A 22233-nucleotide genomic window follows, 5' to 3' on the forward strand; every position below is an offset into this window, starting at 1 on the left:
TTTTCGACATTAAAAAATTTACAGTGCCGATTCAGTAAAATTTACGGGGAGCAAGATAAATAATATCTTGGGTGAGATAAAAACTTTCAGAAAGACACGGCGGCCCACGATTACCGTGCTATTCCGGTAATTTTTACTGAAAAATTCTTTCCGTTTATTATTCATTCTCACAGTCATAAAGAGATATTCAAAATGAGGTACATCTGAGCTACCGAGAACGGGTATAATGGAAAAATTCCATATAAAAATGTTAAATTCTGACGAATTCGCGATGATTATAAATGGCGTTACATGTATATACCTTATAGAATACCCAAGATATTCCACATACTGCAAATGAAGCTCACAATTACACGGAGAGAAATGTATCACTAAATATTCCTACAATTTTCATAAAAAATTACTATACCAATATAGTAAAGAGGTCACAAACTCGATTTATAGTAAATTTTAGTATATGGTACAATAAAATTTCAAATTATCAAATTTTACTATACTACATAGCAATTTTTACTATACCGCATATAAAATTTTATGGATACTAAATCTTTTTAAAAATATATTTTTGTTCCTTTCATTTTGTCGTCTGATAATGTTTCTTCTCTTATTTATGTTTGTAGCGTATTGGACGGGAGAACTTTCATTATTTAGCAGCAGTAAGTGAGCAGGCGAATTTCTGTCGTCGGGTTAAATTACGACGAATTTTTCAGCTCTGTCGATAACTTTTTACCGACGAAACACAGCGAGTCAAAGCGAAGTGCAATTTTTACTATACTGGTATAGCAATTTTTGATAAATGTATAGTAATATAAACAAATTTTTCCATCCCGGCGATAACTGCGCAGTATATTCAGTATACAAAACATCTAGAGAGATGAAATAACAGCCAAACGCGATAGAATTTCGGTCAATATAGCATTGGCACGGTGAAAAAAAGCCAACCCAGAGAGGAACAAAATTGATGCGAATCATTGAAAAGTTGCCGGCGGCTTGTCCGAATCATTGTGTGCCATACGCGATGTTCCTCTCTCCCAGCTCTCGATAGATCAATCCCACTTTTCACTCCGGTCGCTCTCGGCCTTTTTCGCGTGGCGATTTCCGCCCCCCATTGTTTTCAACTACCCTCTCTATACCCCGGCGCTGGCGCGCGAACGTCAATTTCGTCCTGCCTATATATAGATACGTATACGTGACTCGCGCGCATTGTTCCGGCTCACTTGATGTTTTTTCAGTTTTCCCGTGCCTGGCGCGTAGGATCGCGCGTTGTATAATATCGACTTTCATTAGCGCAAATCAGTGATTTTCAAAGCGACGAGGGAGAGCTATCACTCCTTTCAATAACTCGCGCCTTCGCGTTTTGATGCGCGAGCGCGTATCGATATCGGCTGCTCCCACCCTCTCTCTCTCTCTCTCGCATTGTTTGCGATTCATTATTCGTTAAATCACGCGTCGTTCTTTAATTTCCCTTTGTGTCCGATTCGATGCGCGTCGAGAGCCGGTTTATGTGTGTGCAGCATTATGATGCTTGAACTCTTTTCACGTACATATATAGCGTCGCAAAAGTGGGGTTTGTTTTGCGACGTGCCGCGAATGGAATTTCGATTTTATTATACTCGCACTCGCGCCGCTTTGTCGGCTGAGCTTTTTTAATTTTCCGGTTTACTCTGGAACTTTGCCCGAATATCGATCTTTTGCAGCTCGCGCGGCTCATTAATTCGATGCGAAAAATTTAATTCATCTCTTTCTCTCTCTATCTCAAAGGACCGAGCGAGCGAAATCCCAAATAAACTGCGAACGTGATTAAGCTTAAAAAAATATTATCCCAGCTGAGCACGGAGCGGGCTTCGCTTTTAAATTTTCATCCTTATTCTAGCCGTCGTCGCCATCGTACACACGCACCTAATTTCAAAGTCTAACCGGCTGCTGCTGCTGCCGCTGCTCCCACACCCCGCGCGCGGAAAAAGCTCTCGGGAAAAAAGCTCGGCTGACTTTGTCGTCGCCGCTGTGATGCATATTAAGCAAAACCCGTGTGTGTGTGTGTGGGCGCGTCGTGTGAAAATGCGGCACCAGAGAGTGAGCGAGAGAAAGAGAGTGCACGGAGAAAGAGAGCTTGCGCGCGCACGTATACGATGCAAGCTCGTATGTGTGTGTTTGTGTGTGTGTGTGTATAGAGGTGACGCGAAACGACGTTACATTATACGTGGATATAGCGTAGGCGCGATGCAGAAAAAAGCTCTCGAGAGCTGGGAGAAAAAAAAGAGTGCTCTACTGCTGCCGCCCGAAAAGCTTTTGCACTCGACCTCGGCTTACGAGTCGCAGCAGCAGCAGCAGCAGTGGCGGCGGCTGCTTTTTCACTGCGCGCGCGAGCTTTCCGTGCTTCTTTTTTTTTGTCTCGTTGAAGAGCGAAATGTAAGACAAAACGAGGAGAGGAAGCTTTTGAGCCCGGATATGTAGTACGAAGTGAGCGAGCGCGTGTGTGTAGATGCAGCGACCTCTCCTCGGCGAATATGCAGATTGAATTGTTGAAAAATTCTCTGCGCAGCCGAGGGATCGGGAATTTTACGTTTTTTTTTTGCCCTGTGGCTTTTTATTTTTCCGAGGGCGGTGCTTTGAAAAATTAATTTCACCCGGACTGCGCACATTATGCGAATTCTCGCTGAAAGGAGTGTACGAGAGGGACTGTAATTTAATAATCTTTTTTTCGGGGTTATACGGTGAGAATGTTTGAAATATACACGGATTCGTTTTGGAAGGGGATTTGAAAAGGACTGAATTGGAATGGGAGAGTGATTAAGTAATTAATAAGAGTCTAAATATGTTTTGCGAGATAATGGTTGAGGGAGGAATGAGTTACGGTTTTGAGTTGGATCGCCTAATCTATTTATTTAATGATTTAATTTAGGATTTTTTTTTAGAACACGGTCTATGGGCAACATTATTTTGAAATTTGCAAATGAGGGTGATTACAGAGCTGATATTAGTCGAGGATTGAAAATTCATATGAAAATCGCATCAATAATCGTAAACATGCGGCATGCGAAATTAATCTCTCACTCTCGCATCATTTATGAATTCGAAAGCTGAAGTTATACTGCAGTATTATAATCAGTGTTTCTCGATCTGTATACTAAAATCTCAAATGTTAAAAGCGACGCTTATCTATACCGAAGCATATAATTAATCAGAGATCGATCGTTTATCATCTTTTATACTGAAAATTTAATACGGATTATACAGTATATACCTATATTGTTAATTGGATTAGGCGACTGGGTTTATAAATTCTCGCAATACATAATTACTGTACACACATTTCTGTTACAAGAAACCAAAATTCCCCCCCCCCCCCTACGAAAATAGCCGTACAACAAGAAAACAACTAGCGAAGAAGTATACGCCGCAGGTCTAAAGAACTCTCAATTACGCGCGCAGCGAACATCCTAATTAACCGAAAAGCCCGGGTAAATCTTGGCTAAGCGCGCGTCGATATTGCGCAGCCGCGAGAGAGAGAGAGAGAGAGAGAGAGAGAGAGAGAGAGAGAGAGAGAGAGAGAGAGAGAGAGAGAGAGAGAGAGAAAGCTGCAGCGACGGGGAAAATCATTAATTCCCGGCTACTGAACCTCCCCCCGCAGTACATATACACACGTATACACACCTTGGCGGTGAAAACCGCGACGAAAGCCGCGCTCTCGCTCTCTTCCCCTCGTTATACACATGCTATATGCCAGCGGATCTCTTTTTACAGCCGCGCGCTTGCGCGGAATACTCCTCCGCGATTTCGAGAGAAGCCGCAACCGCACCCAAGCGGCAGGAGAAAAGAGTCGAGCTGCTGCTGCACATATTGCTCGAGTATAGCGCGCATTCGCCGAGTGCAAACAGAGTTGGGATGTTATTTTTGGTAATATCGCCGGCGGTATATTGGCTCTGCATATAATACACTCGCTGTATAAGTTTTTTTCCGTCAAAACTATAATATCACCGTCGATCATCCACTAGCTCCCATGCACATATAACAGTTATACACCTCCCACGCATTTACATCAATTGAAATCTCTCTCGTATTCGGGCGCACAATGCATCGGCGAATATCATCATCATCGTCGTCATCATCATCATCACCATCGCTCGCTCTTGTACGCGCGCAATAATAATTCCGTCCAATACAATAATGTGCATAAATATATATTCGAAAATACGGCGGTGCCGGGCGCAACACGAATAATTAACGCAAATTCAGCGAGCCGCTTTACAAATAGGTAGATACGCGGCCGCCGCTGCCATTTATTCTCTCATAAAGTTCCGCGCGCACACACACAGCGTAAATATATATTCACTTACAGAGCCTCGACACACGCTCATTTTCCGACAAGCGCGCGGAGCAGTGTATCCACACGCACACGCACACAGAGGGAAAAGGTGGCGAAGCTCGTCCTCGTCCCAGTCTAGCACAAGCCAAGAGAGAGAGAGAGAGAGAGAGAGAGAGAGAGAGAGAGAGAGAGAGAGAGAGAGAGAGAGAGAGAGAGCGAGTATACTTCCTCGGCGAAATAGCTCGCGGGCCTGTTCGTAACCACCCATAACCGCCCCTTACGTCGGCCGAAGGTTCTACTTGATTGCCAAGGCATCTTAACCCCGACGGCACTACCACAGTGACGCGGCGCACGTATAAGTGTTCGAGCGCAAGCAGTCCGCGCGGACTCGGAAAGAAGCCGCGTCGAAAAAGCCGGGGACCTATGAAATCGCCGGGCTCGGTGCGCTCGACCAACGGAAAAATCCGGGCTACGCCTACGCTCGCCCGTGGGCGTCTACTTGCAGCGAAAAACTCCAATGCCTCGACTTTCTCGGCTTTTTCCGTCCAATCCCGAGCGCACTGCTCGAGCGACGCGCGCTCGTTCAGTCCGCGCGGACTCTCTCTGCTTCCACTGCAGCCTGACCTGTATTGCGCACTCTATACCTATAGCTGCCTCTCTCTCTCTTGTGCGCGGGGAATAGCGAGCGCAGCGCGCAGGGACAAGAGCGAGGAACACAATTTTTTCGGACGAGGAAGGAGGCTGCAGAAGGTTTTCGCGACTCGGAAACCGGCTGCAGCGGGGAAACTGGGCGGCGGCGGCGGACCCGGAGCCAATTAATACCAAGCCGAGAGAGAGAGAGAGAGAGAGAGAGAGGCTATACGCTTTCGTTGCTTTACGAGCGGCTCTTCGCCTCTACACTCCCCGAGCGCTCGGCTATGAGAGTATAGAGAGAGAGAGAGAGAGATGGAAAAAGTGCAGCGGCAAAGGGAAGCCGAGTCTTTTGTTCGCTCGCTTTTTTTCAGAAATCCGCCGCCGCTGAGGCGTTAATTTTGCCGCCGCCTGCTGCTGCTGCAGTGCGAGGGGGGAGGTGTGCCGGGGACTCCGCTGCTCGGGGAAGATTAGTCGAGAGAGAGAGAGAGAGAGAGAGAGAGAGAACATTTTTTTCGACTCGAATTTTGACGATCGATCGAGACTTTTTCTCTCTCGCATAGGTATTATAAATACCGGAGAAGATGGAAAAGCCAGTAGGGGAGAGGCGCTTTTGTTCAAGCGAAATGTAAACAAAAAGAGTATGGACTACACTGCAAGCGCGGAGAGACAGCTGCGTAAGCGTAAGCCAAGTGGCCATAAGTGAGCAAGCAGAACGCGAAGAGAGAGAGAGAGAGAGAGAGAGAGAGAAAGAGAGAGAGAGAAGCACGAGAATGGCAGGAAAAAATGAGCAAAGAACGCGGGGACGAAGACGAGAGAGAGAGAGAGAGAGAGAGAGAGAGAGAGAGACGATATTTAGAGCCGGAGAGAAATAAAGTGGTCGGTAATTGTTGCAGCTCGCGCACAGCCGGAGAATACTTACGCAGCGGGAGTCGTTGCCTACAAGATCGGCCGTGTAAAGCACTGCCGAGCGAGGAATAAAACGTATACGCGCATACGAAAGCGAGGGAAGAGGAGCTGGCAATACGGCGATTAAAGTTTCGGCGCGCGGGCGTGAACTCGCCGCGATTTATCGGGGGATCGCGCGGGAACGACGCCTAATAAGCCGTGTTGGCGATTTTTCGGAAGCAGATGCACGCGAACTTTCGTTATATCACTATATCGGTATGTAATTAATCAACGATCCATTTTTTTCCCAACGACGATCGTAGATTATTATATTCCCGAAAGCTCGGGGAAGCGCGAAATCGCTCTAAACGCAATAATGGGGGAAAGCTTAAGCGGATTCCGGCTGGAATCTTGGAAAACAGGGGAATGCAGCCAGCGCTCTCGAGACTCCGCTCCCCCCGAGAGAAAAGAGAGAAAAAAGGCGCAGCGCGTTATACAGCTGTGTATAAGAGAGCTAAGGAAATGAGTTCCGTCGGCGGACTTCTTATCCTCTGGATCTTCTCTTTCTTTCCTGCAGCTCTCATTGTCTCGCCCTCGCTCTTATATATACACAGCTATACGCGCGGTACACCGTTCTCGCTTTAATTTCGCCGTCGCGGACTTTGTTGTTTTTTCTCCTCTCTCTATATACTTCTCCGGACCCGCGACGAGGTTTCATTTCGACAACTCTTTTCCGCCGCGTGATAAAAGTCGCCCGAACCGCGACGATAATTACTACGCGCCGAGCGAATTTCGGAAAACGCCGCAGCTGCGCTACTGTTTTTACAATGTTTTATTCCCGCTCGATAATTTTCGACGCGCGCGTTGCACAATGATGAACTTTCTCCGTTTACAATGCGAATATACGTATATATACATACAGGCGCGATAAAATTATGGATGCGAAAAGTTCGCGCGCGAGAGAGAAAAAATTATTGCGCTCTCGCCGCGGCGCCGTTGAATTATTCCGTCGTAAAAAAAGCGCGCGCGCTCGAGTTGCCCGCGTTTTTTTAGTGCGCTCTTTCCCGCGTAAAATGTTTCGGCGTTATTACGGTCATTTTTTTACAAATTTATTATATACCCGCCGCTCTCTATATATCATTATATGGTTTATGCATCCGCCTTTTTCCGTTAACGGCGCGCACGAAATTTATTTTTAACACGACGGCAAACTCGCGGCTTGTTTATCGCGCGCGCGAAGGACGTCGTTTGATCTTTGATAGTAGATCGATCTTACGAAGATTGTACGATAAAGTCCGCTGCGTGTCAAGTTGTCCTGATGATCAACGCTGCGATGCAGATTGCGAGCCTTATAAAGCGTATACAATGTGTTGGTATAATAATCCGTGAATTTTCGAAACTCGCGGAAACATTGTGTGTAAACTTTATGATTATTATACAGCCACATTGATAGTAATTAGCTTCGAACGATGATTAAATTATTCAATGCACTCGCACGGCGGATTCGTCGTAAATAATCAGCGCCTTTCTCTTTATACGCGCAATTATTATACATAACGCGCAAGCTGCAGAACGAATGAATATTCAAAATTATAAGTGGATTCCCATACGCTGCATTTGTTTTTGAACCTATAATCGCATGCAAAAGCCCGCGACTCCGCGCGTATTCATACACGACAATAAAAAGAAACCTTATTACTATACCCGCGAGCGCGGGCCGCGTGCAGTGAATAATTAAACGGTAAAAGAGCTGCTCGTAAAATAAAATGCACGTGCGCTGGAATTCGCATTCTACATACTGCGCGCGAAATTCTCGCTCTTTCTTTTCGCCGCTTTGAAATGCGCACTTTGAACGTGTTTACGAATTCCACGAAGCTGCGCAGGGATATGCTCTACTTGAAAATCCAATATCATATACGAGGATCGAAAGATGAGGCAGCGGCGGCAGATTTCAATCGCGGTGCTGCCCTCCGTCGATAGACTGCTGCACCAACGCCAGAGGGATTACGACACTGCTGCTCGAGCAGCGCAGTTAGCGTACATACCGTCGGTGACATTGTATTCGATTTATATAAAGCGCTCTCTCGCGCCATTGCACTTGCGACTATCACTATGCCTCGTGTGCGCGGCGCGCCACTTTGCAACTGCGGCGGCCTCAATTCTCACCAATTGCGCGTTTCTATTTAGAAATTGCGCGCAAGCGAGCGAGTGCCGGGGGAGGACACGCGGCGAGTGTTGCGCCTCTCTGGCGTGCCTGTAATTTCTAAGAATGCTCCTGAATTGCCACTCATTGCCGCTAATGACCATACATGACGTGTGCAAGCGCAGCTATATGTACGCGGCGAATGAATGTCTCGCGAATAGCGCACGTACGTTGCCGTTTGCGGGCGAGTGAAATTTGAGATTTTTTTTATTTGGAAGCTGTGTTGAATGAAGATTGTGTGTTTTAGTTTTTAATAAGTATGTATAGCAATAGAGCTCAAGTTCATGATACAGTTTAGGTTGCCAAAATTTCCTTTATGCAGGAAAGTAAATGGTTTCGACATATTTTCAATTGCTCGTGACTTTTTTCAGAAGCATATCCATTTAAAAACTCCAAAACATATATTATTTAAACTAAAAATCTGTAGAGCAGAAGTAAGGAGAGGGGGGATAAAAATGGGGTGTACCTGGAAACCTATAAGCGCGTCTGCATGACTAAGTAAGAGCTATCTCTAGCAACATCTATAAGTGACCTTTTCCAATAACGTCTATTCTTTGTCCGAGCCCTACTTTACTCACCTTTTACAGTATTTCCAGCATTATACTCACATCATTTTAACAGCACAGCCGTCGCCAGTTACCGATTTACACAAACTTTCAGAAATGTTTCTGCAATTTTTCCAATTTACTATAACCAATTACGATTATTACGACTATTTATTACCGACACCATCTACGCCATAAGCAAACTTATTTTCAACCTCTCATTGAATTTCAAACGAGGATATAATATTATGTTTGATTTAAATTTTCGAGTCCTCGAAAAATGAATTCTTTATAATCAATTGGAAAGTTTTAATACTTGGATTTTACTTACAATAAAATTATGTTACAATAAAAATCTATCAAAAATCATTAATGGCTCTACGATTAAAAAAAAAAATATATGTGCAATCACAGTTCAGTTACATCGAAAAAAGATTTGATAGGCTCTAATAGGAACTAGAATCATTGAAATTTGCATCATCGGTGACAAGAAAAATTGTCATGTACATAGTTAGTGCTGTATGGAGTATATAGTTAAGAGTTCAATTAATTAACGATTATTTTGAGTGCAAAAGTACTAGGGTATCATGCTGCGATTCAATTAGTTTTTATCAAATCAAATTATTAATATTAATATGATATGATAATAGAAACCTCCTTTAAATCTTAAAAATAAAGAAGTTGTACGCAAAACAAGATATATATTTTCAATCTTTTAAAGTATCCTACTCTAAAAAAGAGAGGAATCATCATTCTATTCGTTCTCTGATTGGTCGTCGATTGGCCAATAAGATTACGAGATAGATGGCGGGACGTGCGCGATAGTTTGTTTTTAACCTATAAAAATGTTCAATATAAAGCAGAGCGCGCATTGATCTTGCTAGTACGTTAAAAATGCTAATTGTTCAATTGAAATTTAATAAACAATTATATTATTTTTAATACGTCGAATTTTTTTCAATCATTTTGTGTAAGGTATATGCTAGTGCAAAAAACAAACTCTACATAAATATTGTTATAACATTATTTTACGTTCTAGTATCAAATAATATAAACCAAGAATTTGAAAATTAAAAATGACAATTAATCACTTAATAAAAGTGAGTCAGTGTAATATTCGATTAAAATATTATTAAGCGCGTGAGCACATGTTGTTTGTTAACACACGTTCGGCATTAAAAAAAACTTTTTGGTAGTTGATCATACTGAAAAACTGGTTTTTATTTCAAGTGTTATTAAATGATAACCATGGTGAAAATAATATAATGTATAATATAAAGGTTTTTGCAAACTCATTTCCATATAATCCTTAGGTAATCAAAGAATCGGCAAATCCTTCAAAGTACAAACTATCACCTTTAGTTTATCTTTATAAGCAGCGAACATACGCGTACATTAGATTATGTTAACTGTTCACGACATATTTTTGTCATACTTTCTATTCAATAGTAATTACTGCTCACGTAATATGCAGCATTAGCTCGAAACGAGTTATTTAACACTTTGCTATAATCATTGTTATTACCATATTTATATTTATTAATATTATTAAGGATGTTTTAAATTAACCGCGATGAAGCACAAATACTTGCGCCAGTTATCTTTTTTCTTGTATAATTCTATCATAACATTGGAGACGTGATGACACATAAGGACAACGAAATGCCACAATTCCGCTTTCTTTCATCCGTCAATTTATATCTTTGATTGAAGCTTCTTCGTGTCCTGTGTACAAATACATACTACAGCGGGAAAAAGAAAGAAGTTAACGCAATGAATACACGTAAAATAAAAATAAATTAATTGTATAATTAATGAAATTCAAAATCATTGCAACAGTATTAGATGCGATAAAAGATATGGTGATCTGACTGCTGACACATCGAAAAAAAGTATTGCGCAACTTGTACCGCACACAACTATACAAAGTATGCAGGTATCGGAAGCACTCTAAAAAAATGTTATAAAACCGTAATAAAATTATTACAAAATGTTTATTTTACGAAGTTTTTTTAGAATGCTACGATTTTCTTAATAATTGGATATGATAAAATATAAATCTTGGTGTAATGTTGCTTTCTAATACAAAGTAGTTTCTTTCTTACTGTTCGTTACATTTTATGTTTGAAAATTGTCGCAGATATTTTGTAGTAGATTTTGCATACATCACTTCTCACTGAGGAAAATATATTTTTTATATCAAAAAGAAAAAATAATCGTATGGTAGTAGATAAAAACTACTTTGCAGCCCATCGTACGCAACATTGTTTATCTCAGCTTCTTTCTCTTGTTTGTTAAAAATTCCCGCATTCATAGACAGCACGTTACACTCTTCTCCACGCACACTAACTCTGGATTCTACGAGGCGAGCGCTTGCTTTCATCGGTTCGCTCGACCCGACTAATCCCAAAAGTGCACTCAGAGAATTGCTAAAAAACTAACGACGAGCACGAGAAAACAGAAACAAAGGGCAGCGAGAGCAGCCCGCCTGTCATCCACCAGAGAAAGTAGTAGCGGCGGCGATGGTAAAGAGTCTCTCGTTTTAATGAGCCCCGAGCCCTACTTGCTCGATTTGTTTGCCGTCGTGGCAGACGTATTGGCCTTCTGTTCTTTATTCTGGTCGGCAAACAGTCTGCTGGCGTTGGGAAACCTCGCCGAGTTGGGAAAGTCGGGCGTCCTGAGTCTTCCGGGGTGTAAACAGTCCTTGATCGCCTGGCCGAAAGCATTTCTGACTGCAGGCGTTGCGGCCACCGCGTGAGCTGCTCCTTCAGCTTCCTCTAGCTGCGTGTGACCAATACCCTCGCGAACCAATCGTTCGACGGATGCGGTAATCGCTGTGGAGTTTGCTGTTGGGCTCACCAGGAGCTGTGGCTTTTGCTGCTCAATCAGCTTACGCCGCTTGCTAGGCAGGCCACTGAGGTAAGCATCGCTGAAAGGGATAGGTCCACCTTGTTGGGCTTGTAGCTGAGTCTGTCGACGTTGAATCACCGAGTCGCGAGCTATTATCGGCACCCATTCCTGTAGATTTATAAGAAGAAAAGGTTTTAGACCCTTTAAAGGATTTTTTAGAAGATAAGAGTACTTTAGTATCGGTAGATAATGTGCTTTTGTTTATTTATGTTTGTTTAAAATAGGCTTAGATCGCAGTGTACGCTATAAAGTAAGGGTTAAAACAAGTGCGCTTAATATCGTTGCTTTTAGTAACTAAGATTTTAATTTTGCATCTGTAAAATAAACTTAAACATTGCTTGAACAAATAGAATGATGTGTATTAGATAACAATGACTATAAACGAAATAAATTTAAGTTAATTCTCACACATGCTATAAATTTAAAGTAAACACAAGTTTTGATATGAACAGCACGCAATGTAAAAAACTTATATTACTTGCAATGTAATAATAATTAAAAACTACCTTGTTCAAGAAAAAAACCGTATATTTAATTTTGCTGAAAAAGCTGTGAAGAGTCTATATTTGTTATATTGATATCTTTCTTTAGTTTTTAATGTAGTTTTTTCATACTGAAAGAATCCCGTGTTATGCACATTTTCATTTTTGATGGAAGCTTTTATTATGAGTGTGGATGAACTCTCTCTCTCTCTACATCACTGAAATTATTTATATGCTTATAGCAATGAACTAATAGTACATTACGATACGTGTGACTTAAATGGTTCTCGCTACGCTCGGGTGCTAACTGCGCCGTGTAAAACTGAACCATTTAAGTCAAGAGTATCGTATAAAATTTTATAGCACAGATTGCTAAAGTCCGTAAGTCTCGCCTATTCGTGACTTAACAGCGGATTTTAGCCACACTGTGCTATAAATGAATGTAATACTCATCATTTGTTGCTGAAAATATTCACTAAAAAGCAAAGTGATTACTAGTGAATATTACTCTAAAATATTTTAAACCAACCTCGATTTATTGTGTCTGCATTTGTATCGTCTCACAAATTTAATTTTGCAATCTACGTAAGAGGAACTAGATCCTTATATTATTTCAAACAAACAAATCATTCAACTTCCCAGAAGTAAATGTTATTATTAGGCCCAAAATGGTGAAAAGTATGCACTCATTTAGAAAATTAAAAAAAAAACTTTTCCAGACTTACAGGAAGTTAAATCATTAAAAAACGGCTAAACATTGTAATTTAAATAGCTAAAATGTCTTGTACTGCTTCCTTTGTATTATTACTTACAGGAGGTAAATGCTCTGCTCCTGGGAACGTTTCTGGAATCTCTTCTCCGTTCAAATCCATTGGATCATCCAGCTTTTTGTCAGACAGTGAATCAGTTTCCATAGCCTGTTTAGCAAGTAAGAAAAGCTTTTCGAAATTTTCACATTATTATGTCATCTGAATTTTTCTTTAACCAAGAAAGGCTTAAGCATGATACAAACGAAGTTAAACATTCTCTTTTTTTACTTTAACATTTATTATTATTAAAAAAAAAATGAACGCGCTTAATTTAAAATGTCCGTATATTATGATGCTTAGTATACATTTCTCAGTACTCAGAAAAATAGAATGACTATTATAAAAAATAAGTAAAATGTACGGCATTGCTTTGTTATAAAGCCGTGAGTTACATTGCAAACTGATGATTAGATAAAAAATCTCACCTCCGGTTTGAGTTCTAATTTATCTTTTTTTTTAATTTCTTTCTTTAGCGATTGCTGTTGCTCTGATTGTAGGGGTAGTGCTTGAGCTTGTGCTTGATCCTCTGGTTGAATCTCGGTCTTCACCCGTGGCTTACTCGGAATCGGCTCTGATGATTCAGCTGGTGGCGCGGACGGCTGATTTTTATACACCAGTAGGGATGCGATTTCCGACTGTGTCATTTGCGTCGTTCTCGTTGCAAAAGCACGTATTCTCGTGCTAAGAATTCCAAGAACAGTTTGTTGTAAAAGTGGGTGTTCACCTATAAATTGACTCTAAACAAATAATTTATTAATTTAAGAAACAAAAATTATTTTCATGATAAGGCATAGTCTAAATTAATAAACATACTACAAAGCGAGAAATAATGGTGTCAAGTGAAATGTTTCTTCTTTCAAGTATGTGCCGCAAAACTGCACTGGATTGATCTTCCAACTTTCTTGCTAATGTAACGGTTTCTTGGGCAAAAGTTGCGTTGTCGAAGTCTAAAAAGTATATTTCAGTATCAAACAAGGTTATTTCGCAAATATATGACATGAATTAATTTTTTTAGACTATAACAATAGTGATATTTACCATTGTTAAATAAAAGTTTTAAAAATTCAGAAGAAAATGTTCGCAACAAAGCTTCAACTGTTGCTGGTATGTCGATTTGTCTGCTAGCTGTTTCTATTTCAGGTACAAAGAGAGCTTGAAGGTACGGCCGACTAAGGGTTACGATTTCTTCAAGAACGCGGTCCTGAAGAGTAGTAGTTTGTAGTGCATCGGGGAAGGAATGTTCTAGAAATTCTTGAAGACGCCGTCTTAGATTGACCAGAGGTCCAGACTGACCTAGGCCGAGTTGCATCAGGCCTCCGAACGTTACGTTTCTTAACTGTAAATCAAAGTAATTATGTAAATTATTTAAAATACTATTTTATGCAATAACGTTAAATGATTACCATAAATAGCCATAGGGCGATCAAAAAATTTTCTTCTGTTATTTCCTCAATACGTGGATTAAACGACCTTAATATTTCTACTAACGGTACCTCACTAGTATTAGGCCTATAAAGAAACAACGATCAATTTTATACGATATTATTATATTTATAAACTTAAAGCTAACACGTTTGGAAAGAATTTTTTTTACTTACATATTTCCAATTAACGAAATATGTAAATCTCCACCAACTATATTTATATCTATACCTATACAAGAAAATATATTTGTTAATTAACACATAGATGGATGCAAAAATATTTGATTTTTTCGCCTTACCATTTCCTAAGGTCTGACCATCATTTTCAAGATCACGCATATTGACTGTTTGTGGTACGGTTCTCGCTGAGGTAGATGAGCGCGATGCTGTAAAGTTTAACACATAAAATATTTATTCTTGATTTATTTAATAAAATAAATTTTAAATGAACCTGAATGCTTAACGAAACTTTACCAGATTGCGATCGACTACGGCTCTCCGAAGTCGTTGATTGATTAGCCTGATTCGATTGGAAAGTAGAAGTAGAGTTAGCCGTAGCCGGTGGTGCTCTGCGGATGTGGTGCGAATGGCATGGCAGAATCGGATCGAAATCCATGTTCTGTGTCATTCCCATACCCATGCCCAGCGGATGCGTGTGCGGATGTAGTACGTGTGGTCGCGCTGTACTGCGTGTCTGAGTAGACGTAGTTGGGTGCGTGCCGATGTTACTTCTAAATTATAAACAATTATTTTAGATCGGTTTGAATTTTCTTTAATCTGGTTTCCAGAATAGTAGACATAAAATGATTTACCTAGCTTGTGTACTTTGTCCAGAATTCGGTGTGCCAAAATCAATCTGTTGTCCTACGATTGTCACAAACGGAATATTCGATGGCATGTTCATCGATGATCCGCTTGATGTTTCCATCTGTGAGTGTCGTTCACTTAAAACACTTTGCAACGCGTCGCGAATCAACGCAAAGGGTGGAGACATCGAGTACAAACCTCCAGATGCACCCACTAAACAGAAAGAAGCATAGATTACAATATCATTGAGGACAAAATCAGATTTAGGTACCACCAATTTAATAGTGATTAAAATGTACCATTCCCATAATTGTTACTATTATTATTATCATCATCATCATTATTATTATTATTATTATTATTATTATTATTATTATTAGTATTATTAGTATTACTTTGACCCTGTTCATTGTCTGTACTGTCCGCCGCATTTGGAGAGCTTAAGTCCATTGCACTTTGAGGACTTAACTCCATGGTCAACTCTACATTGCTTGGCAGGTTTAGCAGAGTACCTTGGTATTAAAATTTATTATTATTTTAATTCCCAATAAAAGGTATTCATTGCAAAACAGACATTTGTTTCTACTTAAAAAAATAAAAAAATAATTGGTGTAGATCATGTCTGTTTACTGTGACAAGTGACAATTTGAATACCTAGTAAAGATGATTGATTTTGATGACCATTTGCAGTTTGCGTCATTGATCGATTGTTTGCATTACTAGATCGACTAGTTTGATCTGATGCTGCCGAAGTAGGAGATGATGGTCGAGTGGCTTCATTTCCATCATCTGTGGTGTTATTGTTGTTAGTCGCATTTGGTGCCGACAGATTGACGCGCGACTAAATTAAAAAAATATATCTTTTAGTCCCGGTAAAAATGAATAAATTTTTCTTAAAATTAAATTAAAATATTGATCAATATACTGCAATGTTTATCTTTGGCGCGACACTTACCTCAACTTGAATAGGTATTCCAGCTTGTAAAATAGCAGAATGCTGTATTATAATTGGGCGGCAACGCAAATTTCGCGGAGGTTGTTGACCCATATCTACGATTATATCACTCAATGCATGACAAGCGTGTGATAAATAATGCAAACACTCGCTCACGCCGTCTACTATCCTCTGATTTTCTGCAACTCCTTCAGGCCCACTCTTAAAAAAAGAAAATACGACTCATTAGTTATACATTAAAATATCTCGTCTACTGAATAATACAAATTTCGCTTCGTTTTTTACTTACTCCCGGCGTAAGAGAAGGATCGGCCAACATTAATACACGATAGCGTTCAATGTACGGCCTAAGTCGATCTTGGGTATTGACTAATCTTTCTAATAATTCAGCCATTTGGGGTGGGCGAGGAACTCTATGAATATAACATTCAGATCAGATTTTATTCATCATACAACTAATACTATATTACGTATACGCATCTTTACTTACTGAGGAGTTGATCGTCTGCTTGCGTTTTGATTATCATTATTGTTGCTTGTTGAAGCATCAGCCCTTTGCGATCCTAATCTTTCTGCTTCTGGCCGTTGAGTCTCTGGTCTTGCAGACTCTGATCTTCCTGGTTCTGCCTTTTCTTTTTCTGACTTACTGGTTTCCGAAGTTTTTGGTTCTGATGTTTGTGGTTCCGATCTTTGTGGCTCTGATGCTTCAGACTCCATTGGTTGAGCTGAAGCCTGAGCAGTCTGCTCCATTTGACTTGGGTCAATTACATTCACTGAACCTGCCACGTTTCCTCCATTTTCACCATTATCTGTTGGATCATAATTTAAAATGAGTGAATTTTATACATTTTGTATGCATAGTGCAGATATTTAAAGAATATACAGCACAACATTCACACCCATTCACTCTACTATTGTGACTGAAAATAAGTCAAAATCATATTTGATTTTTGTGGTAAGTCTGTTTTCTTTTACACATGGATTTTTTAAAATTATTTTAGAATAAATGATATGCATACCACGCGACAATCTAATATTGATGAGAGCTGCTGCAGAAAAAGCAGCAGCTATTTCCGAGGCTGCTTGTACCATTCTGTTCCTGGTATTGTTTATATTACCATTTACATTACTGAAAATATAATTTCTTTTAAAATAAATACAAAAACAAGTATTAGAAAATAAATTCGATTTTGGGCCAAATTAGAGGCTGAACCTTTAAAAATAATTTTTGCTGATTCGCAATTTAAAAGTTAAGCTTCTAGACACCAAAACGATTATTTTCATTCATTCTTGTTGCTATTCTATTTTTATTATTCTGAAGTGAACCTGTCTTGATCTGTTTCTTCTGGTGCTGAAGTCGGAGGTCCTGATTCTGAAGCATTGCTTTCTGTAGGGCTAGAATGGAGAGGCACAGATGGATCATCTAAACGATCCATTAACTGTATAGTTCTGTTCAGCATACGCCTTGCAGAAACCAACCGACTGTTGGATAGAGTGTTGCTTAGCTGAGGTGTTGGTAACCCTTAAAAAGTGTAGTTAGAATTTTAGATTATTGTTAAGAAGTTTTGACCAATAAAATAATTCTTGTGTATTCTTAAAAATACACGAGTATAACATTGACTTACCAGGACCTTCAACAACTTCTGTAGGTAACATTGCACTCAAGTACATTGCATTTGGGTGAACATGGCTTCTATATATCCTGCCTACCGGTACGCTGTTATTTTGTCTTTGGCCATCGTTATTACTGCTGCGTGATTCAGGTTGTGGTGGAGCTCGTTGCACCAAATGTATAACCTTTCCATTGATATCTGTTAGATAATTCAATGATATATTACAATAAAGATGAATATGACAGGAAAATTTTTCTATTCACAAGATATTTCTTTAAAATATAACAAAGTATAACCTATTTATACAAAATAATAATGTCTCGTAGATTCTTAGCTCCTCATTAAGATAACAGATAATTTTATTTTACTTTTTTGCAAATCATTGGTTCATAGAATAAGTTTAAAAAAAGATTTACATGAAAATGGTTGAATCTGTAAGATCTAACCTAAAACTTTTAGTACAAAGTATTTATGTATTTAAATACTGCGAATATTCTCAATAAAATTATAATATTACTGTAAATATATTATGCATATATACACATGTTACTATTTGTAGACATACAGATTGCAATGAGATTGCATCACATATGTAAAAATGTTGTAAACTCAAGTAAAGACGACATGTAATGGATGACAAATTTCCAAATTCTAATGATGCACAATAAATGCAAAACAATACTGAATGTCAGCAGCAAATAATAAATAAAATCTTAATGAAAATGTATAATGGCCAAACATACTACCGTAATCATTGAGTTTTTTATCATCCTGCAAGACTCTGCCATAGTAGATCAATCTCTGTGATTCCGCAGCTACAGCAACCGTTTCTGCGATGTGATCCTTGAAGCCACGTACAGTGATCTATACGCAAAGCAAAGCAACATAGTATATCATTCGTAACACAAATTGAGGATCACCTGACCGAGTTGTAAAACCTCATCAGAAAATCCAAATTCAGTATAATACAATTAACCAAGTGAATCTTTCATTTCAATTCAAAATCGAGTAGCTGAACGGTCGTGCAACTTACATCGTCGTCAACGGTGAAGTTGTGATTCTGCGAATCCAAGGTCTTCACTGTTATTTCAAGCATTTTTGCGACGTAGTGGAGTAGCCTATCTGGCCCGCCTCAGAACAAGATAGAAATCTGCAAATTCAAGAGTTGGCTTCGATAGAGATTTAGAGAATCCCATCCGCGACACGTACAGAGCAGCTTGACCGCTATAGATACGCGGCGTGATTCACGATATATACCTACTACTTGAAAAAAATATAACAGCGGCACTGGGCTCTCGTATACGACACTCATGCAAACACGACGATGTCCTCTACTCTCTGGGAGGAAAATCTTTCTCTTTGAGGTTAGGTCCGCTCGGCGGTGGTGCTGATGCGCGCGCGGGCGCTAGATTCTCGGAAATAGACGAACGCGTAGAAATATGCCTCTCGAAGCTCGCTCGCGGATATTGGTATAGGTATCACTCGCTAGTCGCGGCGCGCATTTTCTCGACTGCGATATGCGGAGATGATAAATGTGTGACGTCGATCTTACTTTACAACGCACGCGATATGCGGTCGAGAGAGCACTGAGCAGGATTTTATGCGCGTACGCGCGATCTCTATGGAGTACTGATATTATTTTTGGTCTTTGTATAGATCTGCTGGATTGTTATATGTCGTATAAGACTGCTGCACGATCGACTTGGTCCGCTGCTTATCTTATTTTTTCACGAAAAATTCGCGACTCGCGAAACATGCAGCGGTGTCTGTCTTCTATTCTCCTCTGCAGTCAGTGCAGTTTTTTAGGCTTAGTAGCCAGTAGCCTTCGTTGCCAGTAGGTTATAATGATGAGGCTTTACCGGCCGAGGGACAGATGGCGCAACGAGTCGTGATTTTTGAATGTTTGCTATTGCTAAAGTAATAAAAATAGCAAAGTCAACGTGGAAGATGGGACATGACAAACTAGGTTTTCTTATTTATTTATTTACGTATTAATTATGTAAAAAAAATGTAAAAAAGCAGTCGCGATACTTTAGCTTCGATACTCTTACTTGGCAAAAGCCAGTAATTATAAATATGACGTGTACTCCGTATTCAGATATATGTGCACACGTTACAGGGTAATTAAATTTTATGGATGGTAATCAATTATTTTTAGCCACTATTGGTATCTATTTGTGCGAAAAAATTTACTTCGGAGAACAACATACCGTTTCTTGTGTATTTTCGAAACATTCGCCCATTTATTTTTTTCTCGAATTATACGTATGGCGCCAAAAAATGAAAAGATCTTTGTTACCAACAGTATACAGCCATATCCATCTCCAAATATAAAACACAAATTAATCCGCAGGGAATAAACAATGGCGCTCAGTTTGAATGACTAAACGGAGATAAAGCCACAACTCGCTCTTTTCACCCGCATAACTCATCCTTTCGAAAAAAAGCGAAACTCTTATAACCGTCCTTTTTATAATTTACGAGCTTATTTTACAAACGCGTGTCGCTGCGCTGGCTCCCGTTCGAACGTACATATATGAGAAGAAAAAAGCCACAACAGATTCCTCGCGCGATAATCTCAATTCTAAAAATATCCAGCGCCGAAAATAAAAGCCTAAAGAGGGCAAAAGGCGGGAGAACAAAAAATCGCCGTCGATTCCGAGTCCGCGCTCTGCAAAAATCGTATTTATGCGCGACAAAGAAACCAGTATAATATCCTTATTTATCGCGTCATTCAGGATGAGGCGCCATCGGAGCGAATGTAGCGGTGTGTACATACATGCTTGAGAGCCAATTTCGCATGCAGGAAGTGTTAAATTCCTTGTGTGTATGTATATGCTCTCGCGGTGATCGGCTTCTTATGGCGCCTAGCTCGGCGCCTCTGCAAGAGAGGAGCTTAGGCGCGCGTTTATGACGCGGGAAAAATGTGCGAGTTGCTTTGAGCAAATCCTGCTCGTAAATATTCCGATGGGTTACGCGTTCGATGTTTTTAATCAATTTTCTATTGGGGATATATTATTATATGCGAAAGGCGAAAGGAGAAGAATGGTTTTGTTTTATGATTGCTCGAGTTTACTGCAAGACTGAAATTTGGAGCGAGGTCGATTCCCGTTTCACACAGAAATGCAAAAATCATCTGATAATTCAGATCGAGATTTTCTGAAGATTATTTTCATCACAATTATCGGGTGTATTCATATTAAAAAAAATCATCAAAATCAGAGTCAATGATTTCAATTAAATATGCAAGTCAAATCATTTATAATTTACTCAATAAAATTTTGACTGAAATTTTGACTGAAATTTTGACAGCAATAGATCAGCTTTACTTCTCATCTCTCTAAAGCACAATCTAACGACTCTCGCCAAGGCATCGGCCAGAAAAAGTCCCATTAAAATTAGCTCACTCCTAATAAGTGCAATAGGCATCAGAGCTGTATTTCTCCCCAAGCGCGAGTAAGTAAACGCGCGATGACTAATCGGGCTTTCTCAAAAGCCTAATTTGCACTCTAACCGGCCCCATGCAGACTCTCATCCCTTCAGAATCCCAAGCACGCCAAGTCGAAGAAACAGACGCACAGCTACACATCGGTACACGCACGTACGCCTCGACACCGCGAATACTGGGAGATCTAAAGGCAGACACGGAAAATGTCGCCTTTCCGGCTCATCCTATACAGAAGCAAGTAGGTATGCACGCGCGAATCGAGGGATAAAAAGAAACGCCCATCTCGATTTAGCCGCACTCGTCCGCGTCAGCAGCTGAGCCCTTTTTGCCCGCAGCGCGCGTGTGCTTGCAGTCACGTGCTCGCGCGTGAGTAATTATGTAGGTACATACCTGCGTGCACTGTTGTACTCTGCGCTGCTCTCTTTACCTCGCATAGCTGGGCCGAGTTTTTCTCGTCGCGCGAAGGAAGAGGAATAAACCGAGTGCGACGCGGAAAAAGAGATCACGCTGCCGATGCGAGCTATAAGTATAGAGAGAGAGAGAGAGAGAGAGAGAGGGAAAATGATGATGGATCAGGATCGACAAGTAGCGCGTCGCGGAGAGGCGCCGACGGTGTCTGATCGATGCTTCATCGCGCGTCGAGCTTTTTTCTTGTCTTTAGATGTTCACCCTTCGTACATCGTTATAATCGTGCGTGCAGTTGTACGCGGGGTATTTATACACTGCTAAACCGCTGTTGCGAGCTTGATCTGTAATTTAATTGACGATCCGATCTACTTATATATCGTAGACGCGATTCGCGCTCTGCAGATACAAGCTTTTTTACACGTCGTCGTCGTTTGGTCGATGATTTATAAGGTCAAAGTACGCTTTTTGCTAAACTGCATGCATTATCAAACTTCTGTACACGCATCGAAGGATTTCCGTCTCGCAGATCAGTCGCGGGACTATAACGAGTAGCCGATCGCGGAAAAGCGTCGCCGTGCCGCTTTTTCCACTCGTCGCGTAAACTCGCGCGCGTTCTCCTTTTTTTTCTTCGGCTCCTCTCCCTGTATCGTGTATACACACTGGACGTCGCGTCGTTGGCGCCAGGCCGCATTCTCGCATTCGTTAAACCGATTCCACGCGCGCGAGCTATATGTAATACGCGTATAAGCTGCGATTTATATACTATGTATGTAATGTCCCCGAGAGAGGAGAAAGAGATTCCTCG

At 40.5% G+C, this 22233-nt stretch overlaps 1 protein-coding gene across 17 annotated transcripts; it reads right to left on the reverse strand.

Annotated features, from left to right (window-relative positions):
- Positions 1-9768: 9768 nt before the first annotated feature.
- LOC100680032 (large proline-rich protein BAG6) lies at positions 9769-21773 on the reverse strand. 17 transcript variants are annotated; one of them, XM_031924102.2, is made up of 22 exons: positions 18830-19353; positions 18606-18722; positions 18316-18436; positions 17585-17770; positions 17286-17481; positions 16979-17088; positions 16450-16768; positions 16249-16372; positions 15960-16160; positions 15659-15845; positions 15400-15516; positions 15010-15217; positions 14672-14928; positions 14497-14583; positions 14372-14426; positions 14177-14282; positions 13812-14109; positions 13587-13720; positions 13199-13510; positions 12777-12881; positions 12494-12545; positions 9769-11590 (listed from the first exon to the last, which is right to left on the reverse strand). In XM_031924102.2, exons 2-21 carry the CDS (start codon positions 18666-18668, stop codon positions 12525-12527), a joined length of 3207 nt encoding a protein of 1068 aa, XP_031779962.1. In that variant the 5' UTR covers positions 18669-18722; positions 18830-19353; the 3' UTR covers positions 9769-11590; positions 12494-12524. The 17 variants fall into 17 exon arrangements, with proteins under 17 accessions (XP_031779962.1, XP_031779961.1, XP_008214085.1 ...); XM_031924101.2 differs by having other exon boundaries at positions 12777-12902; XM_008215863.4 differs by lacking the exon at positions 12494-12545.
- Positions 21774-22233: the final 460 nt, after the last annotated feature.

This window comes from Nasonia vitripennis, chromosome 2, assembly GCF_009193385.2.
Source record: "Nasonia vitripennis strain AsymCx chromosome 2, Nvit_psr_1.1, whole genome shotgun sequence".
Lineage (NCBI taxonomy): Eukaryota > Metazoa > Arthropoda > Insecta > Hymenoptera > Pteromalidae > Nasonia > Nasonia vitripennis.